At 40.1% G+C, this 21,030-nt stretch overlaps 1 protein-coding gene across 1 annotated transcript in view; it reads left to right on the top strand.

Moving 5' to 3' along the window:
- The window catches only part of adamtsl3 (ADAMTS-like 3), a gene marked incomplete at its 5' end in the record, with an annotated part of 289,382 nt that overhangs the window by 184,016 nt on the left and 84,336 nt on the right, over nt 1-21,030 (top strand). Inside the window, one exon of the mRNA XM_053321975.1 lies at nt 17,829-17,903. Within this exon, the coding sequence (XP_053177950.1) occupies nt 17,829-17,903 (75 nt within the window). The remainder of the gene's footprint in view (nt 1-17,828; nt 17,904-21,030) is intronic.

Here is a 21,030-nt window from a genome sequence, read left to right as displayed (position 1 = left end):
ACTGAACATTATCTGTTTCCTGCTCTTTGAAAGATATTTTTCTTTCTTCTTCAGATACAAATATCTGATTGACTAGAGAAGCACTATATAAGTACAGTCTATTTACCATATATCATAGATTTGTGATATATATCATGTACCACAGACTCATTTGTTGATATAACGTTATCCTGCAATGGTTATCATGATATATTGTATGGTGAGTTCATCTTTGATTCCAACCCCTATTGGCCACAGACCCTTAGGAGCCATCTCAGCTTGGGCCTTTCTTTCTCTCAAAGCCTTATTTATCAAGGCTGGACCATTAGAATGCCATCTGGCTACAGAAAGCCACCCATTATCAGATGGAGCATTAATGTATCAATGACTTCTTTTCTGGCAGGTTTCCACCCACAGATTAAATCCATAACTGTGTTTTGGCCAGTGCTAGTCTTTTTTTTTGGTTTTGCTTGTAGTTGGTTGATCTAATCCAAACCCAACAATGTGTATAACAGGAAGAGCCAAGAAGAAAATGTTTGGAAATGAGTTTCAGTCAGTTTCCATCTTAGTTTTACAAAACTGTCTTAACACTGATCATTCAATACGTCATAGGAGATTAAATAGAAAATGCTGACAAACATATCAGTATTCATTACTCGCTGTAGTTTGCTTGAATACCGCAAAATAAAAAACACTAACCAATAAATACATAAATACATAATGTTCACTTCTCAACTTTCTACCCTGAATGAAACTCTTTATGTGAGAAGCCATGTGTTTCCTCTCTCTTTTTCTACTTTACCTGCCTGAGATGTCTAGACGCACCACCAGAACAAATAGCAATTTTACAATATTTGAAATTTGAGGTGAAAGTTTGTTTAAATGTTCCCAGGGCTACCCAGCGTTTTTTCCAACTTTTACTAGGTTAATGAAGTAGATACTGGCAGCAAATATATATGCATACCCGAGAAACTGGCTCTCGGGCTTGAGTATTGTATCAAATGTTTCAAATGAAGTTGCTTTGGCATGCTCTGGGGAGTAGAAATGAATATAGCTGGATCCTCTGAAAAAGACCATTGACCATGTAAATATTTCATAGCTTTTAATATGTCTGACATTTTCAGAGAGCACCAGGGGTGTGTCTGTGCTTTGTGGGTGGAATTGTACACAAGCATTACACATCAGAAATATAAAACATAGAAGCACCTCCTTAACCTCACATGTCAGTAATATCTGGACATTTAGGAAAATGTTGAGAATTGCACTTGAGGTTGACATTTGAGGGTGAACGTTTGGCTCCATTACCTCGATCTGAAGAGTTCAAAAGTCCACCAACACTTGAGCTCCTAAAGAACTCTTCTATTTTGAGACTAATGTGTTTAGGCTTGTGGCTTATATGTGGCTGACCCTGACCCTAATGAAGGGGATTCAACTTCTCCATGCGCCTTGGAAGTAGATGAAGTAGCGTAGAAATCCCTGCTTTGCTTCCATTCACTTGATTGACATGAAGGTAAACCTCAGTGTTTAATCAGTATCACTCAGGAAAGGTGTTTCTGTTATTTTGTCCATCAAATATTCACAGTATTTACACATTTTCATGTCATTGTTCTTGTAGCAACATTTGCAGCTCTGAATAATAACACTCATAAAGAAAATAATGCCCACATGATTGAGTCCAAAATAACAGTGGGTGTACTTTGTAGATAACAAATAGAATATGCCTTCAAAAATGCTGCATTTCAAAATGGAAAACTTGATATTGTTGCTAAATATGATTCCTAAAACTACACTTTTTGGGTCACATGAATTAAACATTGATTCATTGACTCATTGCATTTCAGTGAGTTTTAGTACCAATACCAACATGGCTGCTTACTTTGAGGAGTATGTTTCAGACAAAAGTTCACTGTTGACCTGGGAACAGTAGTTAAACTAAATAAACTTAACTTACAAGTGTTTTCCACACCTTTCAACCTCATTTCATGGCCATTAACAGGATTGAATTCAGTTATGTTATATATTTCTGATATAGTTTTTATAATCATTAACTTTTAGTTTAGTCAATTAAAAGACTTAAGAACCTGACTACTGCACAGCTTGCACATCTGCTATTGTTATTGATTAGGGGCGTGACGAGATCTCGCGAGACGAAAACGCAACGATATTTCTCGTCGAAGTTAATTTTGTCTCGTGAAGCTATAATTCTGTCTTCTTTTTATAATGTCACGTGTGGATCATTAACCTTGTTGCAGCTTCTACCTGCTGAGAAGATCTCAGTCAAATGTATGAGATGAGATGAGGAGAGGAGCAGCAGTAAGTTGGCCGCAGGTCTCTACACTGAGAGCCTGAAGTAGGAGGAGCGGAGGAATCTAGCGTAGCTATGGAAGCCTAATGATGCCAAAAGTAAAATGAATCACACTACCAAATTATAACACAATTCATATAATGTTCTACTTGTGTATTTATGTGATACAGGATTTGTGCAATTTACTTTTATTTCTGTGTTTTTTATTAGCAATATCATATAATTTGATAATTGGATTCTTTATTTAATTTATATTTATATTAGAATTGTTTCTACTCTTTAATTTACTTTTTGGTATTTGTAATTGTATCTACCTTTTGTATTTATGGTTGTTATTTCCATAAATACCAAAATTATCCATCTATAAAAAACCTTTCACAGTGCTGCATACTGCATATGATAATTATATATTTAGAAAGTAGAACTAAAGTGATTCATTACAAGATGATTAGTTAAAACATTTCAATTCAATTTCCATTTTGTGAATTTCAAATAAAAGAACAGTCATGTATTTCCTCATTGAAGTTTTCTTCAAAATAAAGTTAAAATCTCATCTATTGAACATGTTACTGAATACATATATTGCTGTTTTTAATTCTTTGAAATCAATATTGTTTTTATATTTAGTAAATAAATCATGAAGTGGGCACACATGGGCTTAAATGGAGTCACAGTACCAATTAATCCCTCTTTATTCATCAAATCTCTTTATTTTATATTCATAAATCTACATGAACTAATGAATACATTTTACAATGAGAGATAAATGTTGATTTATAAGAAATGATCTCTCCTATAAATCATGTCAGTATCCATGAAGAACAGCTGAAGAAAAGTCCTCAAATTACATTACTTTGATTGAGTTATTGAAGTAGTTACATTACTTACATTTTAAATAGTGTAACTAGTAATCTGTAAGCTATTACATTTTCAAAGTAACCTTCTCAACCCTGGTTATCTTGAAACTGTAGCACACAGTTTCTTCAGGGATCAATAAAGTTCTATCTTATCTCATCTTAAAGCTTTGGATAAAGCTTGTAAGCAGATCCTGATTCAAGATTATTTTGTCAAACCAGTTTTTCCATTCCAACAAAGCAAAAGTTCTGAAATGTTGAACACTGTCTGAAAACAAGCAGACATACTGAAATAATATAACAAAAATAAATAGTCTAGTCTAGTCTAATACTGGCTATATTATTATTTAACTCAATAAGTATCTGATTATCTAATAAAGAAGGTAGACTACAAATCTGACTCAACACTTCAGTCTATAACAAAAATAAATTTAATAGGTCCTACCCAGCTTTACTATCACTATTTTTAGCAACCCAAGCCTTATCCATGGCATTAGCACATTTCCTCATGCCACAGCCAACGTCCTCTAATGGCCAATACAAGGCAGCCTTTGTAGCACTTCAGTAATGTGGATGGAGTGGGGCCTTACGCAGTGGAAAGAGTCTCTGTATTGTTGTTGGAGAGCTCCAGGTTCAGCATCGGGTTTGTCTGCGACTGCCAGTTGCACTTAAGTCATCTTTCCTCATCCAAGAATCCTCCTCCCCTGCTCCAGCCAGAGCAAAAGTCCTCAGGAGTGAGACAGTGAAGAAATACTGGAACTTTTGTTGCAGTGGGCAGATTGTAGGCGTTTTCACAGCACCATGCCTGGATGGTTAGAGAGCCTGTAGATCTAGGAGGAGGAATTCAATCCATGCAACCTACTCTGGCTTTAATAAAATAATAAAACAAATAGTAAAACATATTTTTAAAAACAGGGGCGCTCTGAAAAGTCACTGAGGCTGTGATGACATGTTGCTTCCTGCCAGGTCCTTTAGAGGAGCTGGCAGAAGAAGGGCCACTTGACGATAATCAGATAGCTTGGCTGTTTGGCCGTTATACCTGCAGCAGTTTTGCAAGAGTACAGGCAGAGGCTCATGGGGCGAAGGATTGAAGCTACAGGAGACATCGTCCACAGTTGTTGGGGTTTTTTTCCCCTCAAACACGTTTATGCTTACTTTCTCATGAAAGTCAAGATAACAGGATGGTAGAGGCATTTCTATCAACTCTCAGTCTAATCAAGAGGGACATGTAAATAATGCAAGTAACCTCAAGGCATCAAATGCATTTAGCTACAGATCCACAAGAAGTGAAAATCCATAGAGAGCTGTGGTGAAGCTTGAAACTCTGAGCTTGTTTGAGGTTTTTGACCTTGTTGATTTTTAGGAGATGTTCACTGGATCTTCTGTGAGGCTCTGCAACTTAATACAGTGGACCAGACCATAACCTCTACTCTGTGTGTAATGTGTGTGTAGATCAGCAGACAACCCACTATCCCTATGAATTACCATCATTTTCACCATGGCTTCTGCACTTAGCAACAGCAATACATCACCTGAATTACATTCTTCATCAGCATAAATGAAACATCCCAGTCAGCATGTCCATGTGGGCCCCACATGGGTTAAATGCGGGCTACATGGGTACTGAGTGGGCACAGGCTTGAACTGGGCAAATTGTGCAGGTCCCACATGGTTTCAGTAATATGAGGCCAATCAGGGATGTAAGTGGGCTGAGCAGGCATAGGCATAAACAGGGCACATTGTAGGGCCCCATATTGTTTCAGAAACATGGGCCCCACATGTGAAGCCCATGTGGGCTGGCTAAATGGGCCCCATTTAAGGTCCATCCTGATCCCACTTAGAGTCCATATGGGCAAACACAGCTGGGGCCACCATGGAAATTGCAGACAAACCCATGTGGGACCCATGCTACCAGCCCAAATATAACCCTTATGGGGCCCACATGGACATGCTGGCTGGGATGTTTAATGAAAGTATCTGCACGTTCATTGACAGCATATTTAATATTATAGCATAAACAGCATATTCTTCCATAATATATTTGACAACTAAAGCGTGAATAATGTTTTTACGGTTATTTTTGCTCAACTAAAATCTCTGAGTTACGGTTCAGGAAAAGTGGTGGTCTAGGTTCAATACTAGAAAAGTCAACAGTGACTTGAGTAAGAAGAGAAGGGGTGTTGACTTTAGTAACATCTCACTGACATTTTCTGAACATTAATCACAATGTTTTTGTTTTTGTAAAATAACTTGAGATATGAACCTTTGCTTGCAAAGTGTTTAGTCCTGCACTTGAATGTTGAATATGTGCAGAGTTATTTTTATTTTTGTATTATTTTGTCTACATCTACAGATAGCTTGTTCTTCTACTGTTTAACACTACAATCAGCTCACCAGTTGACTCTTTTTTTTCTATTCTAACTTATGAACTTGTCAATCACATGTCAAGCTGCATTCTATGATTTGAAACTTTAGCATCTGTGGCAAAACATCTCACAACTGTTCAGAACAGAACTGTCTTAGATGTTAACATTGAGGTAAAGACCCACCTAGAAAGAGATTAGTGATGACCTCTCTAGAAGCTGATGGTAACACCACCACCATCTTTTACACCACACACAGTTTTAGTTTTAATGGATCACAGTCATAATAGTCATAATAGAAGTAACGAGATGATCACCAATAAAAAGAAGCCTCTTTTTAAATGTGCAGTGAAATAGTGCAGAGACAGGTAATTGAGGTTTAGTGACTAGAGAACAGCATGACCCAAATTTCACTTTAAAATTTGTCCCAGACTGCAATTAAAGGATTTGGCTTGCCATTTTCAATATTTTTCTTATTGTCAACAAATCTAATGTGCAGAGCCAAACCAACAATGAACTCATCCTACTAACAAGCATTGTGTGTGTATCCAAAAGTCTGAAATGTCTTATTCCTCTGTGCTGTAGAGCTCCATTGTTGTCCAAAAACCATTAAAAACAGGTCAATGAATCACACTGCTGTGCTGGGTGGTCTTTTACCCCTGAACACTGTGATTACCATAGCTTGTTTAGAAATGTCTCCAAAGAGTAATAAAGTAATAAGATAGTAAGCCTCAGGAAGACATGTATAATGTGTAGCACAATAAGCTGGATCTTCTTATTGATTTTATTTATGTTTCTGTTGTCTTTGAATCTCTTTTATTTGACTTTTCTATTGGTTTTTAATCTAGTTTTAGTCCAGCTTTTATTAAACATCATCTTTTATTTGACTTTTCTTTTGCTGCTTTTTAAATCTATTTTCACGAGCAAGGAACACATCACCAACGAGATACGTTTTAACAGATTTATTGACAGAATTTGAATGAATTGTGTATTCTTGATGCGGAACGATTCTTGATACGGTGATTCTTGATGCGGTGTGGGGAGGTCGGACGAAGGATCCGCCGCTGCGCCCGGGCAGTGACGAACCCCCAGGAACCTATAAGAGAGGAGAGAAGAACAGAAGAGAGGGCGGGGGGGAGGGAAACTCGAAAGCGAGAGTGAACGAGGGGGAAGCTGTTAGGTCTGTTTATATAGGAGCCGGAAGGGGTGTAATTGGTGTGTGTTCCCGCTCCTGAAACTGCGCTTATAAGCTTCGATTCACGAGCAAGGAACACATCACCAACGAGATACGTTTTAACAGATTTATTGACAGAATTTGAATGAATTGTGTATTCTTGATGCGGAACGATTCTTGATACGGTGATTCTTGATGCGGTGTGGGGAGGTCGGACGAAGGATCCGCCGCTGCGCCCGGGCAGTGACGAACCCCCAAAAACCTCCAATTATTTGAGACGTGCTCGTGCGGATCTTAGATCATTGAGTCTGAGCAGATATAGCTGTGATACGTTAATGAGCGTTAATAGTGAGAGTCCGAGATACAAGCAAGACGGCACGGGTCGAAGTGTGATGGTGACACAGTGAATTCTGAGCATCCAAGGAAACTGAAGATGCTATATGAAATATGGAATATGAACATCGCTTTGAGGGTCAGGGCGATGTGAGGAGTTTGGTATCCTCAACGAATGGTGTGTAAGCAAGTGGACAGCAGATCGGCAGTAAGAGAAAGCCGTTTGGCTGGTTCTTGGCTGACGAGACCAGCGAGAAGTGACTTACTTGAGGATGGTTTATGGCTGGGCTGGGATTACCTGTGATTAGTTTGGAGAAAAACTAGTACCGCTGAGGTAGGATTTGATAGTAGGTGTTTTATGTTCATGGCAGAATGAGCATAGGTGATGTAGCAGATGACAGTGGTGAGATAGAACGAGGGGGAGATGATGTTGTGTCGGTCATGAAAGTGTTGGAACTTATTCCAAGCTGTCCAGTTGGAGGAGAGTGTAGAAGATAAGCTGTTAATATTGTAGTTTGGAATTCGAAGATCAGGAGTATTAAAGATGGATTTACAGATTGAAGTCAATGCAGAATATGGAGGAACTTAAGTCGGCAGCGGTTTGGCGTGCAGAGCCAGTTTCTGAACTTCTGGAACATAAAATGAGAGAGAGAGTCAGCAATGGTATTATGGTGGCCTGGGACGTAGGCGGCGCGGAGGATATTGGTTAGTGATGGAGTGCCACGTGAGCGACGCATGAATGGCGTGATTGAAAAGGAGTTGGAGCGACCTTGGTTAATGATTTCAACGACTGAGATTATCATAGTGTATAAGAATGGATTAACTAGACTATTCGTGTCCCCATAGAACAGTGGTGGCTACTACGGGGGTAGATTTCGAAGAGGCGGAGGAAGCGACCTGGCAAATTGTCCATGAGTTCTGGGGGCCATTCTGATGCTAACCATCTACCGTTGTAGAAACCCCCAAAATCAGCAGAAGGAGCGGCATCAGTGTAGCTGGATGTCAAGGGAGTTAGTCAGCTGATCGTCATAAAAGAAGGAGATACCATTCCGGCTAGAGAGGAGATGGAACCACAAGCGAAGCTCTGCGAGACAGGATTGGTTCCGTGACAAGGAAGACAGAAGCGACAGGACGATACGATAGACCGCAGGTGGCTCTAAGAGCGTCGATAATGAAATAGTTATGGTTGTGAAATAGGACGACATATATATATGTTACTTTGAACGTGTGACAGGAGCATTGATAATGAAATGGTAGAAGTGATGAGATAGAACGAAGTGTAGGTTACGTTAAACATATGAAAGGGGCGTTGATAATGAAATGGTCGAAGTGACGAGAGAGAACGACAGGTAGTTTACGTTAAACGTGTGAAAGGGGGTGGTCTCAGCTGGCCATTTGGCGGAGAACGATGCATGAAGTTGCGGGAGTAGCACTTGGGGGCAATGCCATCCCGGTGTCACTGCCTGGGAGAAATGAGCTGCAGGGATCAGCGTAGTCAATTATGGGTTATCCTGGTACCTTGATGATGAGACAGCGGGGCGCTGGAAGCCCGGGGGCAGATGTTCCGGTTGAAGCAGAGTGCTGGCAGCTCTCGGTGCCAGGAGCCTTGACGAGAGCAGGCTTCTGTGGCAACTAGAGCAGGATGTCCACGATAAAAGCCTGCTGTCGAACTAGGCGAGCCAAGGTTGGGTTGAGTAAACGGCAGGGTCACTGACATCAAACATCCTGGCCGAATTGAAGTGGTCATTGGCATCCTGGTGCTGATGTTCTGGCCTAAGCCGAGTGCTGTGATTGGAATGAAGGGACGGCAAGGGTTGTAGGCATCCCGGTGCCCGATGTTCCCTTTGGAACGAAGTGCTGTGGTTGGACAAATAAACAGCATGGGTTGCAGGCATCCCGGTGCCTGATGTCCATAACTAAGCAAAGTGCTGCTGTTAGATTTAAGGAAATAGCATGGGTCGTAGGCATCCTGGTGTCTGATGTCCCTGTCTAAACAAGTGCTGTGCTGCTGTTGGATTTAAGGAAACAGCATCGGTCGCAGGCATCTCTATGCCTGAAGTACACGACTAAGTGAAGTGCTGCTGTTGGATTTAGAAAACAGCATGGTCGCAGACATCCCGGTGCCTGATGTCCCTGTCTAAGCGAAGCGCTGGGGTCGTAGTGAGGAAACGCCATGGTTGCTGGTATCACTGTGCCTGATGTTCCCGTCTAAGCGGAACACTGGTTGGAGTTAGAAAACCACATGGGTCGCAGGCATCCCGGTGCCTGATGTCCCTGTCTAAATAAAGCGCTGCGGTCGTTTTGAGGAAATGGCGTGGTTGCTGGTATCACTGTGTCTGATGTTCCGTCTAAGCAGAACACTGTGGCTGGAGTAAAGAAAACCGCATGGGTCGCAGGCATCCCGGTGCCTGATGTAGACGACTAAGTGAAGTGCTGCTGTTGGATTTAGAAAACAGCACGGTCGCAGGCATCCCGGTGCCTGATGTCCCTGTCTAAACGAAGCGCTGCGGTCGTATTGAGGAAATGACGTGGTTGCTGGTATCACTGTGACTGATGTTCCATCTAAACAGAACACTGTGGCTGGAGTAAAGAAAACCGCATGGGTCGCAGGCATCCCGGTGCCTGATGTCCCTGTCTAAACGAAATGCTGTGGCTGGAGTAAGAAACCGCATGGGTCGCAGGCATCCCGGTGCCTGATGTCCCTGTCTAAACGAAAAGCTGTGGCTGGAGTAAAGAAAACCGCATAGGTCACAGGCATCCCGGTGCCTGATGTCCCTGTCTAAACAAAATGCTGTGGCTGGAGTAAGAAACCGCATGGGTCGCAGGCATCCCGGTGCCTGATGTCCCTGTCTAAACGAAATGCTGTGGCTGGAGTAAGAAACCGCATGGGTCGCAGGCATCCCGGTGCCTGATGTCCCTGTCTAAACGAAATGCTGTGGCTGGAGTAAGAAACCGCATGGGTCGCAGGCATCCCGGTGCTTGATGTCCCTGTCTAGGAGCGGCGCTGCGGTTGGAGTGAGGAGACGGCACGGGGTTTATGACTCAGACAATATAGAAGCAATTTCAGGTTAGTTGTATTTGTGATAAATTGTGTTAGTAGCTTGCGATCCAGCTTTTAACGTGGACAATACAGAGTGATTTCGGTTAGTATTGTGATAACTGTGTTAGTAACGTGCAATACGATGCGTTTAATGGCAGATGATGCCTAAAATGACGATTGACTCGAAATGCTGGCAACGTGCAACCTGGTGTTTGTAATGTTCAAGCACGTGTAACCGTGTGCAATGGCAAAGTGACGTTAGAGTAGCTGCGTGAGAAGCTTCCAGCTGGTATATGGAAAAGACAATGTGGAAGTAACTTTAAATTAATCATGAATCTTTACTACAAAGTAGTGGAGATGGATAACGTATGATGCAGGACTGATGCCGTTGGTATAATGCCATAGACTGTATAGAAGACCCACTGGTTTGTGGACTGCTGCTCGGGAGCCACTTTTATTTATTTATTTATTTATTTAAATTAATTAATTTATTTATTTATTTTCCTTCTTTTTCTTTTATGACACCAAAACGATAATACTGACAAGTCTGAGTAGAATGAGTAGCGCAATACTACCTGGCGGGGGGCGCTGTGGCCGTGGGGCTACTGGGCTCTGTGACGTCACGCGTGCCGAACCGGGCGGTGATTGGCTTAGACGAAAACCGAAAACTGTTGTTGATGCTGAGTAAACAATGAAGCTTTAGTTTAATGTGGCTGAGGTTGATAGGGAATGCATCCTATGCAGGAATCGTTGGCAGTTCGGTCGCTGATGTCGGGGTCCGTTTGTGGATGTAAAGGCGGCCGGACGGAGAGTGCGAGTCCGGTGTGGTGGAGAGTTATCTGGACTGTTGAAGCGGTTGAGGAGGGGAGAGTTGAAGCTGCTGCTCCAGCGGCTTTGTGCGTTGCTTCCCTGGTTTTTGCCCTTGCTAGTGGAGGAGAGGAAGCCGGAGATCTACCGGGAGTGTCACATCAGTGTGGGTTGAAGAGCCTGCAAGGCTGCGGTCTGCTGCTGCGTGACGAGAGGAGAACCGGTTTCCCAGGAATCTTCAGTCAAGTCGATCGGGTTGATCTGCAGTTCGTGATCCGTGGTGAGTTCACTCTTGGAGTAGTAATCGTAGCATTTGTTCAAGTTTTGTTGATGCGATGCGGGAAGTACGATCTGTTTCTGGGATGACCATGAAAGCTTTACTGAGACTGCCTGCACGTGAAACTCGAAAGCGAGAGTGAACAAGGGGGAAGCTGTTAGGTCTGTTTATATAGGAGCCGGAAGGGGTGTAATTGGTGTGTGTTCCCGCTCCTGAAACTGCGCTTATAAGCTTCGATTAACCTAGTTTTTATTCTATTAATAAACCCCATTTCTCTTTTCTATCTTACTCAACTCATTTATTTAATTATTTTATATATTTACTCATTTTATCTAAACTTTTATTCTTATTTCTCTTGTGTGCATTGGTCTCGATTTTTGTCTTTTCATTTGTTCTTTGTTTTTATTCCTTTTCTTTATTTTGTCACTTGTTCTGTCTTATTATCAGCTTGTCAATCAACTAATTGTAAGGCACTTTGAACTGCACTAGTCTGTATGAAAGCTGCTATATAAATAAAGTTGAATTAATTAATTGATTTTCACTGCTAGTAGTGTTTGGAGATGTTTCTAAATATCTTCATCTTCAGCAGTGATGAAGGAAGCAGCAGAGGTGTGGCTTCCTGGTGTGTTCAAAATAGTTTTATAGATGAATAAGACATTATGATTTGGTTAGGAGTACAATACTTGTAAGTAGGATGAGTTCCTGTTGGTTTGGCTCTGCACATGACATTTGTTAACAATGAGAAAAACAGAGAGAGTCACCAGACATGATGTTGACTCTCAAGCAGCTCCAGGAAGGCTGACTGTGACCTCCGACTTCACTAGAGGGAGCGACACATTTCCTTTTAAAACATCAAGGAGGAATCCCAATATGCAGGCTCACTTTCAGTATGTCTCTGAGACTGGCTTTGAACCTCCTTTTATCAGAGGCCAGTGTAGGAGCTGTGCTGATCAACGTTTCCTTTGACCACAGAGACTCTTTCTTTCTGCCACACTCATTTCTTCCTTTTTTTCCATTGGCTTTTAAAGTCTCTGTCTCTCATGTCCTCTGCCCTCTGCTCCAATATCTCAAAAGAAGAAAAAGTGATACAGTAAATGGATCACAAGCGTTGAAGCTAAACTTGGCTAGTGACTTTATCACCTTTGTTCCTCTTCATTCATTATTCACGACTCTACCATTTATCACTCATTGCATTTGGAATATGAATTGGCTACATAGTTTAGGGTTCCAGCAGACTCATGTAAAATGAGCTCATAACTGTTTATCTGTGTTTCATTCCCCTAATTTATTTTGAAGGTCACTTTTTTTGAAAATTCTTGGCTTTACATTAATTCTCCATTTTAGAAGGCAGAAAAAAATGCAAATGGCTGCAGCTGAATTTATTTCATTGCTCCCATAAATTTAGGACATTGCAGATGCAGTTTCCAAGCATAATTATGTTTGGGGGCAAAACCCCCCATGGCTGGCAGCCAGAGGAGTTTAATCGTTTGAGCTCAGTGTTCATTTGTTGCCAAAAGGAAAAGTTGCTTTCATAAAATGTGGAAAATAGAATTAACACTCCATTTGTCTGTACCTGTAAAGGTCTCGCCTCGTTACCACACCTCCTCACTTAACCACAGAGGGAGAAACACTTCCACTGTGAGAAGTGAGCAGTAAATACCGCTGCTGTTTGTTAAGAGAGTGTCATGATTGACTAGTTAGTGAGGCTCACTGACGTTTAACAGCACACATGTGGATGTTATTTAGGTATGCTGACTCTGAGCTGGTCAGTAGTAAAGCAGGCAGATTTAGGGATGGCACAGGCTGGAGTTTGGTGGTCTCCTTCATTCAGTGAGAGGCCTCTACAACAAGCAGGGGGTACAAATCACACACAGCACTGTTCTCTTTCATTTGACACAAAACTGCACAAAAGCTACAATTTACCACTTTTTTCAAATGCAACCTGCAGAAAAGGCAGCATGATATTAATGCATTAACTGATCTTTTTACACACTTAGAATATTATTTTATTTTTATTTATTTAAAAGGGACATTGCACAATAATGGAAACGGGTATCAATAAATACACATGTTAACGCACCAGAGTTAGCACAACTGCTAATTTGCATCTGTTGTTCCCTGGCAGATCACACACATACACACGCATACACACACACACAAAACAAGACAAGAATATATGACACAATTGTAAGACAAGTTTAAAGTGCACCGATTTATTACACGTTCGTTGTGAATCTTGTATGTGTGTGTAGTGTTGTGTGTGTGTAGTGTTATTGTTTTAATGTATTGCACTGTATAGATATATAATGCAATAAAGAATAGAACAGAACTTTATTGTCTACCATGGTGGAAAATTGTCTTTGTCTCACCAATAACAGATGTACATAAGAGCCATAAACTCCATGAAATCATTCCTAAAATAAAATCACAAAATATGTGAAGTATAAAATATAAGTGCATATCACTTCCTGTGTGTGTATTGATCATTTGGAAGTGTTTAAAATATAGATTGCACTTGGGATAAAATACTTTTTATAAATAAAGGAACTCTGTACCGCCTCCCACAGCTCAAAAGCTCAAATTATCCAGACAGAGGATGAGAGCTGTCGGTCACAATACTCCTCGCGTGCTACCTCATCCGAGATTTTTTTTTGGTAGACATTTATTCAAGTTTGAACAAATTAGAACTACCACTAAATTGTCTGAAATAACTTGAACTCGACCCACCTAGCTTAAACCTAAATTTATAGTTGTGTTTTAAGGAGTAATAGCATGTAGTCTAAAGATTCACCATAGACCTTTGATGTTGGGTCTAAATGAAAGAGTACAGTGGAGACCTGGTCTACCCTGAGATTTAAAAAAAATTGAACAGTTGTGTGGAGCTATAGTGTGGTCATTTGTGTTTTCTCCTCCAAGTTTCTGCTGGTGGTTGAAATTGTTGAGTGTGAAAACAAGATTAAAGAAGTTGAAGAAAGGCATATTTATCTTCCCCTTTTCAATACTACATATCTATCATCATATCTTTCATTTCATATATCAAGTAAAACCATCTGTACCCCAACCCTTCTACTCACTGCTGTCTATCACAATCAGGTGGGGAGTTCCGGTCCTCTGAAATGAAGCCAATGCGGAAGTAACTTAGAACTGCATTCTATCAAAAGGCCACCAGGAGGCGACCGTTTGGTGTCAAAAGGACTTCCGTCTCTATACAAGTCAATGGAGAATTCACCAACTTCTCACTTGATTTCTAACCTCAGTAAACGTTTTCAAAATGTGTTTATGGTCTCAATCGCTAGTTTAAAGCCTTCTTCAATGCAACATGATGTTCATTTGGGACATTTTGGTCTCCTTGATTTTATATTTGACAATAAAGCAGGATATGCATTAGGGCGTGGCTATGTCGTGAGGGTTAGGGTTAGGGTTAGGGTTAGGTTGATTGACCAATGTCCTTGAGATCCAGCCCTTGCAACCATAGCAACCCATTGTTCCGCCCATGACCCCGCCCGTGGCCCCGCCTAATGCTCATATAAGTAGAATCCGTGTTTTTATTTTTCCCAGCATGCACCTGGAATTTTTAAGATAGCGCTGCCCAGATCCGAAACTATTGGCCTCTGAGCAGCAGTCCACAAACCAATGGGTGACGTCACGGATGTTACGTCCATTTCTTTTATACAGTCTATGATCACAATGAATGAAAGAATGTGTTGCAGTAGTCAGGACAACTTGGGAAACCCAACACTGAACAATACATTCAAACCTATGGTGCAGATGCCTACATGGAGACTCCTGTTGACCATGTTATTCATTTGCTGCTCCTCTTGCCTCCCTTGAGTGACAAGCCAACAGATGACTGGAAGCCAGGTTGATCAGAGTGAAATGAACTAGAATAGAACTGAGGGGATCTGCAGAGTTGGGTAACAATTTTCTGTGGGTTTGTCACTACAGTATGAGCAACTTCTTCCATGCAATATATTGGCATTTAATCAATTTTGAAAAAAAAATGTATTGGGTAAAGTAACAATTATATAGTCACTTGGTCTATAACCTTGCATGTAAATTATTCCATGTGCCTGAAACTGGCTTTTCAATTAGGACTGTGTATACTAACATACATACTACATACTACATAACCAACTAGTAGCAGGGGTGGACCTGGGGTGGGGGTGGGGGTGGAGGGGGGGTGGCTTCTGGGGCTGCAGCCGTAAATGTTTTCTCATAAGCCCCAAATCTATTTTTAAAATCTGGTTGAAGTAACTTTTCCTGAACAGTGACTTGAAGCAGCTGCTGACCGAATGTAGACATTTCAGTTGAGGCAGTGTTACTGAGTGAAATGTAATTAAATATAAATGTAGCGTAATATTCTTTGTTTTTCTTTTGATTTCAATTGCCCAATTGTTATTTCATTCCGTGCATGTGAACCATCAAAAAAACTGTTACTGGGTCTGGGGGCTCTGGGCTTAGCCCTGGGTCAACCCATAGACCCCCCCCCCCCCCCCCGACTAGTAGGGTTAGGTCATTAGAACTGACCAGATGATGGGACAGATAAGGCTCTCCTAAAGGGAAAATGTTGATGGGAGACATTTTACAGGACAAGTAACACTCTAGGCTACTATACTATTCCCTCACATCCATACTACTAAACAAATTCATGAGATCAGACTCATTGTTTGACCCCAATTAGAAGACCGGGACGTCGCTGAACCTTTATGCAAGTAGATTTCCGCAAATACTTTATCTTTCTTTGTATTTGGGTATTTTCTCTCATTTAGCAGAGAGACAACAGGAAACATAGGAAAGAGTTCAAACAATGGTCTCCAAACCAACAATCCCAGCATGAATACATTTTAGACCCATGCTGTTGTTTTTGTTGTGAGGACAGGCTGGAACTGGATGGACTGGACTAACTGAATTAGAGGAGGGGGTCTTCATAAGTGCCTCATTTTTATCAAGGTGAGCTGCCCACAATTATCACAAACTTCCAAACTGTCCCTTCTTCAGACATTAAATGCCTCATAACAAGTTTTGACATGGCCCTCAGTAGACCTCATGGTAATAAAATAGATTGTGATGCTTGAAATTTGCACAAGTTTAAAGAGTGTACAACAATCATATGGTCCTCACAATGACAGGCACACACAAGTACACAGATACAGTGTTGAAAAGACTCACGTAATATTCTCTAATGTCTTGATGCCTCTGTCTTCAACATTGTATCTCTATCTTCTTCAGTGCTGTTTAACAGTTAACTGTCAAAGGCCTGCAGTATACATAATGCTTTAAATCATTAAACTATTGCTCCCCGGATATTGGCTCAATGTGACACCTCTTGAGCATAATTTCCTTTTCTCACCACCTCATTTTAATGAATTCACTGACAAGATCAAAATCAGCTGGCAGCATTGCATTACTCACTTGTTGTTTGTGACATTGTCCGTTATGATAAGAGCAAATGATACCATTGCAAGGCAAGGGACATCAATCTGTCAGCCACAAGCCATGAATAGGAACACACTTCAAATGGACTTTTTGAGAAAGTGTGTTTTGCAGATTTGCAGATATGATGATTTTTGTAGGTTTATCAGGCTTTATTGTGCTGAAAGAAGTGTTCCTAGTAGTCATTTAATCAATAAAACTTTCATCTATTAGTTATCCATCAGTCAGAAGGAAGTCACTGATTGAAGTGAAGTGTTTGTATAGTCACTGTCTTTTTACTCATGTCTTTGTATACAGGATGCTGGTACATTTGGTGAGATAGGGGTACATTTGAGGTTCCAGGATGCTTTTGCAACAAAATCAGGGAATGTGTCTTTAAACATAAAAAGTTGTCTTCAAGCCACTTGGCAGGCAGTGGAACAAGCTAAAAACAAAACATTCAGCATGTTATCACTTAATAAAGTTGTAATGGAGATGTGTCAACTAATAGTTTCCTAACAGACTTGTAGAAAGATCAGCATTAATATGAAATCCTGTTTCTGAACAAATGTAATTTCAATATACTCATTTTTTTTTAGCTCTGTTTTGGTCTCCAGCAACTCTTATGACAATGTCTGTCTCTGTAGCAGCTACAGTAAATGCTCCACCAGCTAAGTCAGTTTGCAGACCATAAAAGCAAAAGAAAGAGCCACATGATGCTTTAAAAGCTCTGTAGAAGTGAGGTTCTCTTTGGTTTTATCACCACAATTCACCCCTTGCACATTTGATTCATTCTTTCTATTCATATAATAATGAAGCAGTTTTAATAGAAAGTGTCCTCTATGCACCTTGTCATGCAATGACTTGGAGAAACAAGTCATTGTTTCAGTCAAATTTGATCTGTAAAGCCCAAAATGACAAAATAGCAATGTGGCTGTGAAGGACTGTGATGAACTGTTGAGGAAGGATGTGTCTGCTATTCATCATATGTTGTGTCTTTGAGTATATTCATTTTTACATTCTGGTTTTTTTTAATGTGTTGACTGTTTTGCTGTCCACCCTGTTGAACTATGAGTAAGGAAACTTCATAACGTGTGTAATGGGGAAAAAAAGTGAATCCAGCTGAAGGGATAAAGCACCATTCATGAAGAGTTGTCTCTGTTGGTGTTTGGGTGATGGTGGTGGTGAATATAGGTGTTAAGTTCTCTACTCCTATTCATTTGTGTATTGTTCAGTATTGTTTGTTGTAATGAAATCTTTCCAACCTTGTGTGTCTGGCTGCAGCTGTCAAAACAGTGCTGGAGGTGCCAGTGGGAAGCCGCTTTGTCAGAGTCAATGCCAAAGGACCAGATATGATAGGTGAGTGACTGCACTTCACTCTGTACACGCTTACTGTTTTATGCTTTTGTGTTTTATGTAATGCCCCAGGCCTTCTTACCTTTCTACACACACACACACACACACACACACACACACACACACACACACACACACACAGGCAGTGATTTCACACACTTCTTTTGAACCTGCTAATCACTCTGAATGAAGGTGTACAGTACAGTGATTATAAAAGTCATTGTGTTTCATTACTGTCAGCACACTTATATATAGAATGTCAAGGAATATAAAAGCTATTTATGTTACTTACTAATTCATTAGAGCCCAAGCATTAACAGTGCAAAGGCTTCTTCTTCTTCCAAAACAAACACATTTTTGGCAGCCTAAACATGCCTTAAAACTCCTTAAAAAGACCTGGTGAAAATGTCATATTTTATGGTTTATGGTTCACAGACAAATTAAGACATTTGAGCCCCTTGCTCCAGATTGACGTAGATGAATTAAATTTGGTATGAATATGTATCATGACCAGACGCACAAAAAAGTCTCTTGGACCCATAACTCAACTCCAACAGGAAATCAACCATTTTCATTTGAATTTTCAATTTTGGCGCCATTTTCATGCCTCATACTTTAACAAACTCCTCCTAGACATTGAACCTACCATGGTGTCATCTTAAGACCTTCAATATGAAAAGTTATAAAAAAATCTTTCTATTCCGTTATAACTGCTGGGCGTGGGCCGGTTCATCACTGCCTGCAGCTTCAGTTTAGTTTTCAATTTTATTATTTATGGTCTTTGATTTGTTCTTTGGACTGAATGTAGAGAAAAAAAACAATGTCGTCTAATGAATAAGGATGTTTTTATGCATTTGTGATAAATGGTTTTGGTTATAACATAATAACATAACAATGTTAAATGTTTCAAAGTGAACTCTGGTATTGTTTATTTGGGGTATGAATGTAATTGGGCCAACCAGGACTGTGTGGAAGTAGATACTGCATGTGATTTAAAATGAATTCATAAGCTTTATTACTGTTAATCTGGATCATCTGGATCCACTTGAGCCATGCTGTTCATTTGAAGCACTAACAATATTAGGAGGTTTCACTATTTATGACACACAAGGCTAGACTGCAGTCTTAAATAATGATGTTCATAATTACCTTCTTCTTTTCTGAGTCTTGTCAGGTTACTGCATCGTTCACCAATTTAATTATAAGACTTGTTAAGACATGTTTAACACAGCATAGAATGTATTATACTGTAATATACTGTCAAATCATTATAGAAAGGACTTATTAAGAGCATCAAGTGACTGACATTTATGCCACATATTCATCAGCTGTAATAAGAATGACTCCCAGTGAGATCATTCATAAATGAATGTGACCAATGATAAAATAATGAATGTTCATCTCAGTTAATTGACACTTATGTGGTCTTAGCTACAGCAGTTAGCAGTAGTGATGATGCTCATACTGGAATAGCTTCCTGCCACACAATACACTGTTGCACCAGCCTTACTTAGAAATGTAATAGTATACAGATTACTAGTTACTCTGTTTAAAATATAATAAGTAATGTAACTATTTCAATGACTTAATCAAAGTAATTTAACTACATTTGATTATTCTTCTAATGTTCTAACCAATGTTTCCAGCTGTTAAGGTAAATGTTCTCATTTACTGTTCTTCATGGATACTGACATGGTTTATAAGAGAGATCATTTCTTATAAATCAACATTTATCTCTCATTGTAAAATGTATTCATTAGTTCATGTAGATTTATGAATATAAAAAATATATTTAAAAAAAAAATATATATATATATATATATATGTGTGTGTGTGTATTTATAAATATAATATAAAAAAAATTTGATGAAATTTGAGATTTGATGAAAAAAGTCAAAAGTTGTGTTCTCCAAATAATTATTATTTACTGAATATGAAAATATTGATTTCAAAGAATTAAAAACAGCAATATATGTATTCAGGACGGAAGGAAAGTGGGCCAGATTGGACACCTTGGCGGGTCGGTTCTGGCCCACGGGCCACATGTTTGACATCCCTGATATAGTCATTAAGCACCAACTTTATGTGAGGGTTTCTGAGCCTCTGACTTCTATCAGGACTCAGAGACTCGAGTCATTTCTCTCCTTTTCCTCAGGTCGTCCCTGTATCCCTGGATACGCATTCATTTTCTGTTCAAGTTGAAACCTTTTCATGTATTCATGTCAATTCATGCCCTCCCAGGACAATTTAAATCTGAAATTCAGTTTGTATTCTGTCTCAACACTCAGAGAGAACTTTATATCCTGTCCTGTGACTAGCAAAGAGAAATAAATGTATAAGGTGTAATGAAGTTGAGTATAAGTTCCTCTACAATGTCCAGTGCTGTCTGCCAGTGCATGTTTACAGCTCTTGGTTTGTGTGTAGTAAGTTACAGTGAACATGATATGAACCCAAACTAAAAGACAACAGTGGTTTGATCTTTGATCTGTACCAAACTACAGGTATAAGAGTGGTGTACAAGTGTATGGAAGAATAGTTCTTGCTTGAGATATTCCTTTAGATTAAGGTTGAGAAAACGGAGCAAAGAAAATCTAACGCCCTCCATACGCCGGATATGAAATAAATAAAAATGTCCTACACAGCTTGAACCCTGTGATTTACATCCTCCGAGCATTTTGAGTATTTGTTTGTGTCATTTGGGTTTTCCTGACCTATTTTATTGGCAGTTGAAAGGCGCGCTAGAGCCCACAATGAATGCAGATAAACCCAGCACATGTCCACAAGACTTACCCTGCTAATATACTCAAGTTCCGACGGCATAATACCCAGAAGAGCTGCGGGATTTACTGGATGTGTGCTTTGTCAGATGTTACAGAATTGAGGAGTGACCTAAGAATTACTTTAGCAGAGCATTCATCAACTACCAGGAGATCAGTGTGGCGGATGGGGAACACGAGAGGGAGAGGCGGAGGAGACCACAGTAAAAGAGAGGAAATCAAACACACATTTACAGCTCAGCAAACTCAGCTCCCAAGTTCATGAACTCCTCTGAAACCAAATATCATCAGAAGTCTAATCATATTTTCACTATTGGCAACACGGGGCCCTCTTTACACAGACTGTTTTGATT

Source organism: Scomber japonicus, chromosome 1 (genome assembly GCF_027409825.1).
Source record: "Scomber japonicus isolate fScoJap1 chromosome 1, fScoJap1.pri, whole genome shotgun sequence".
Classification (NCBI taxonomy): Eukaryota; Metazoa; Chordata; class Actinopteri; order Scombriformes; family Scombridae; genus Scomber; species Scomber japonicus.
This window is presented reverse-complemented; position numbering and strand designations above follow the sequence as displayed.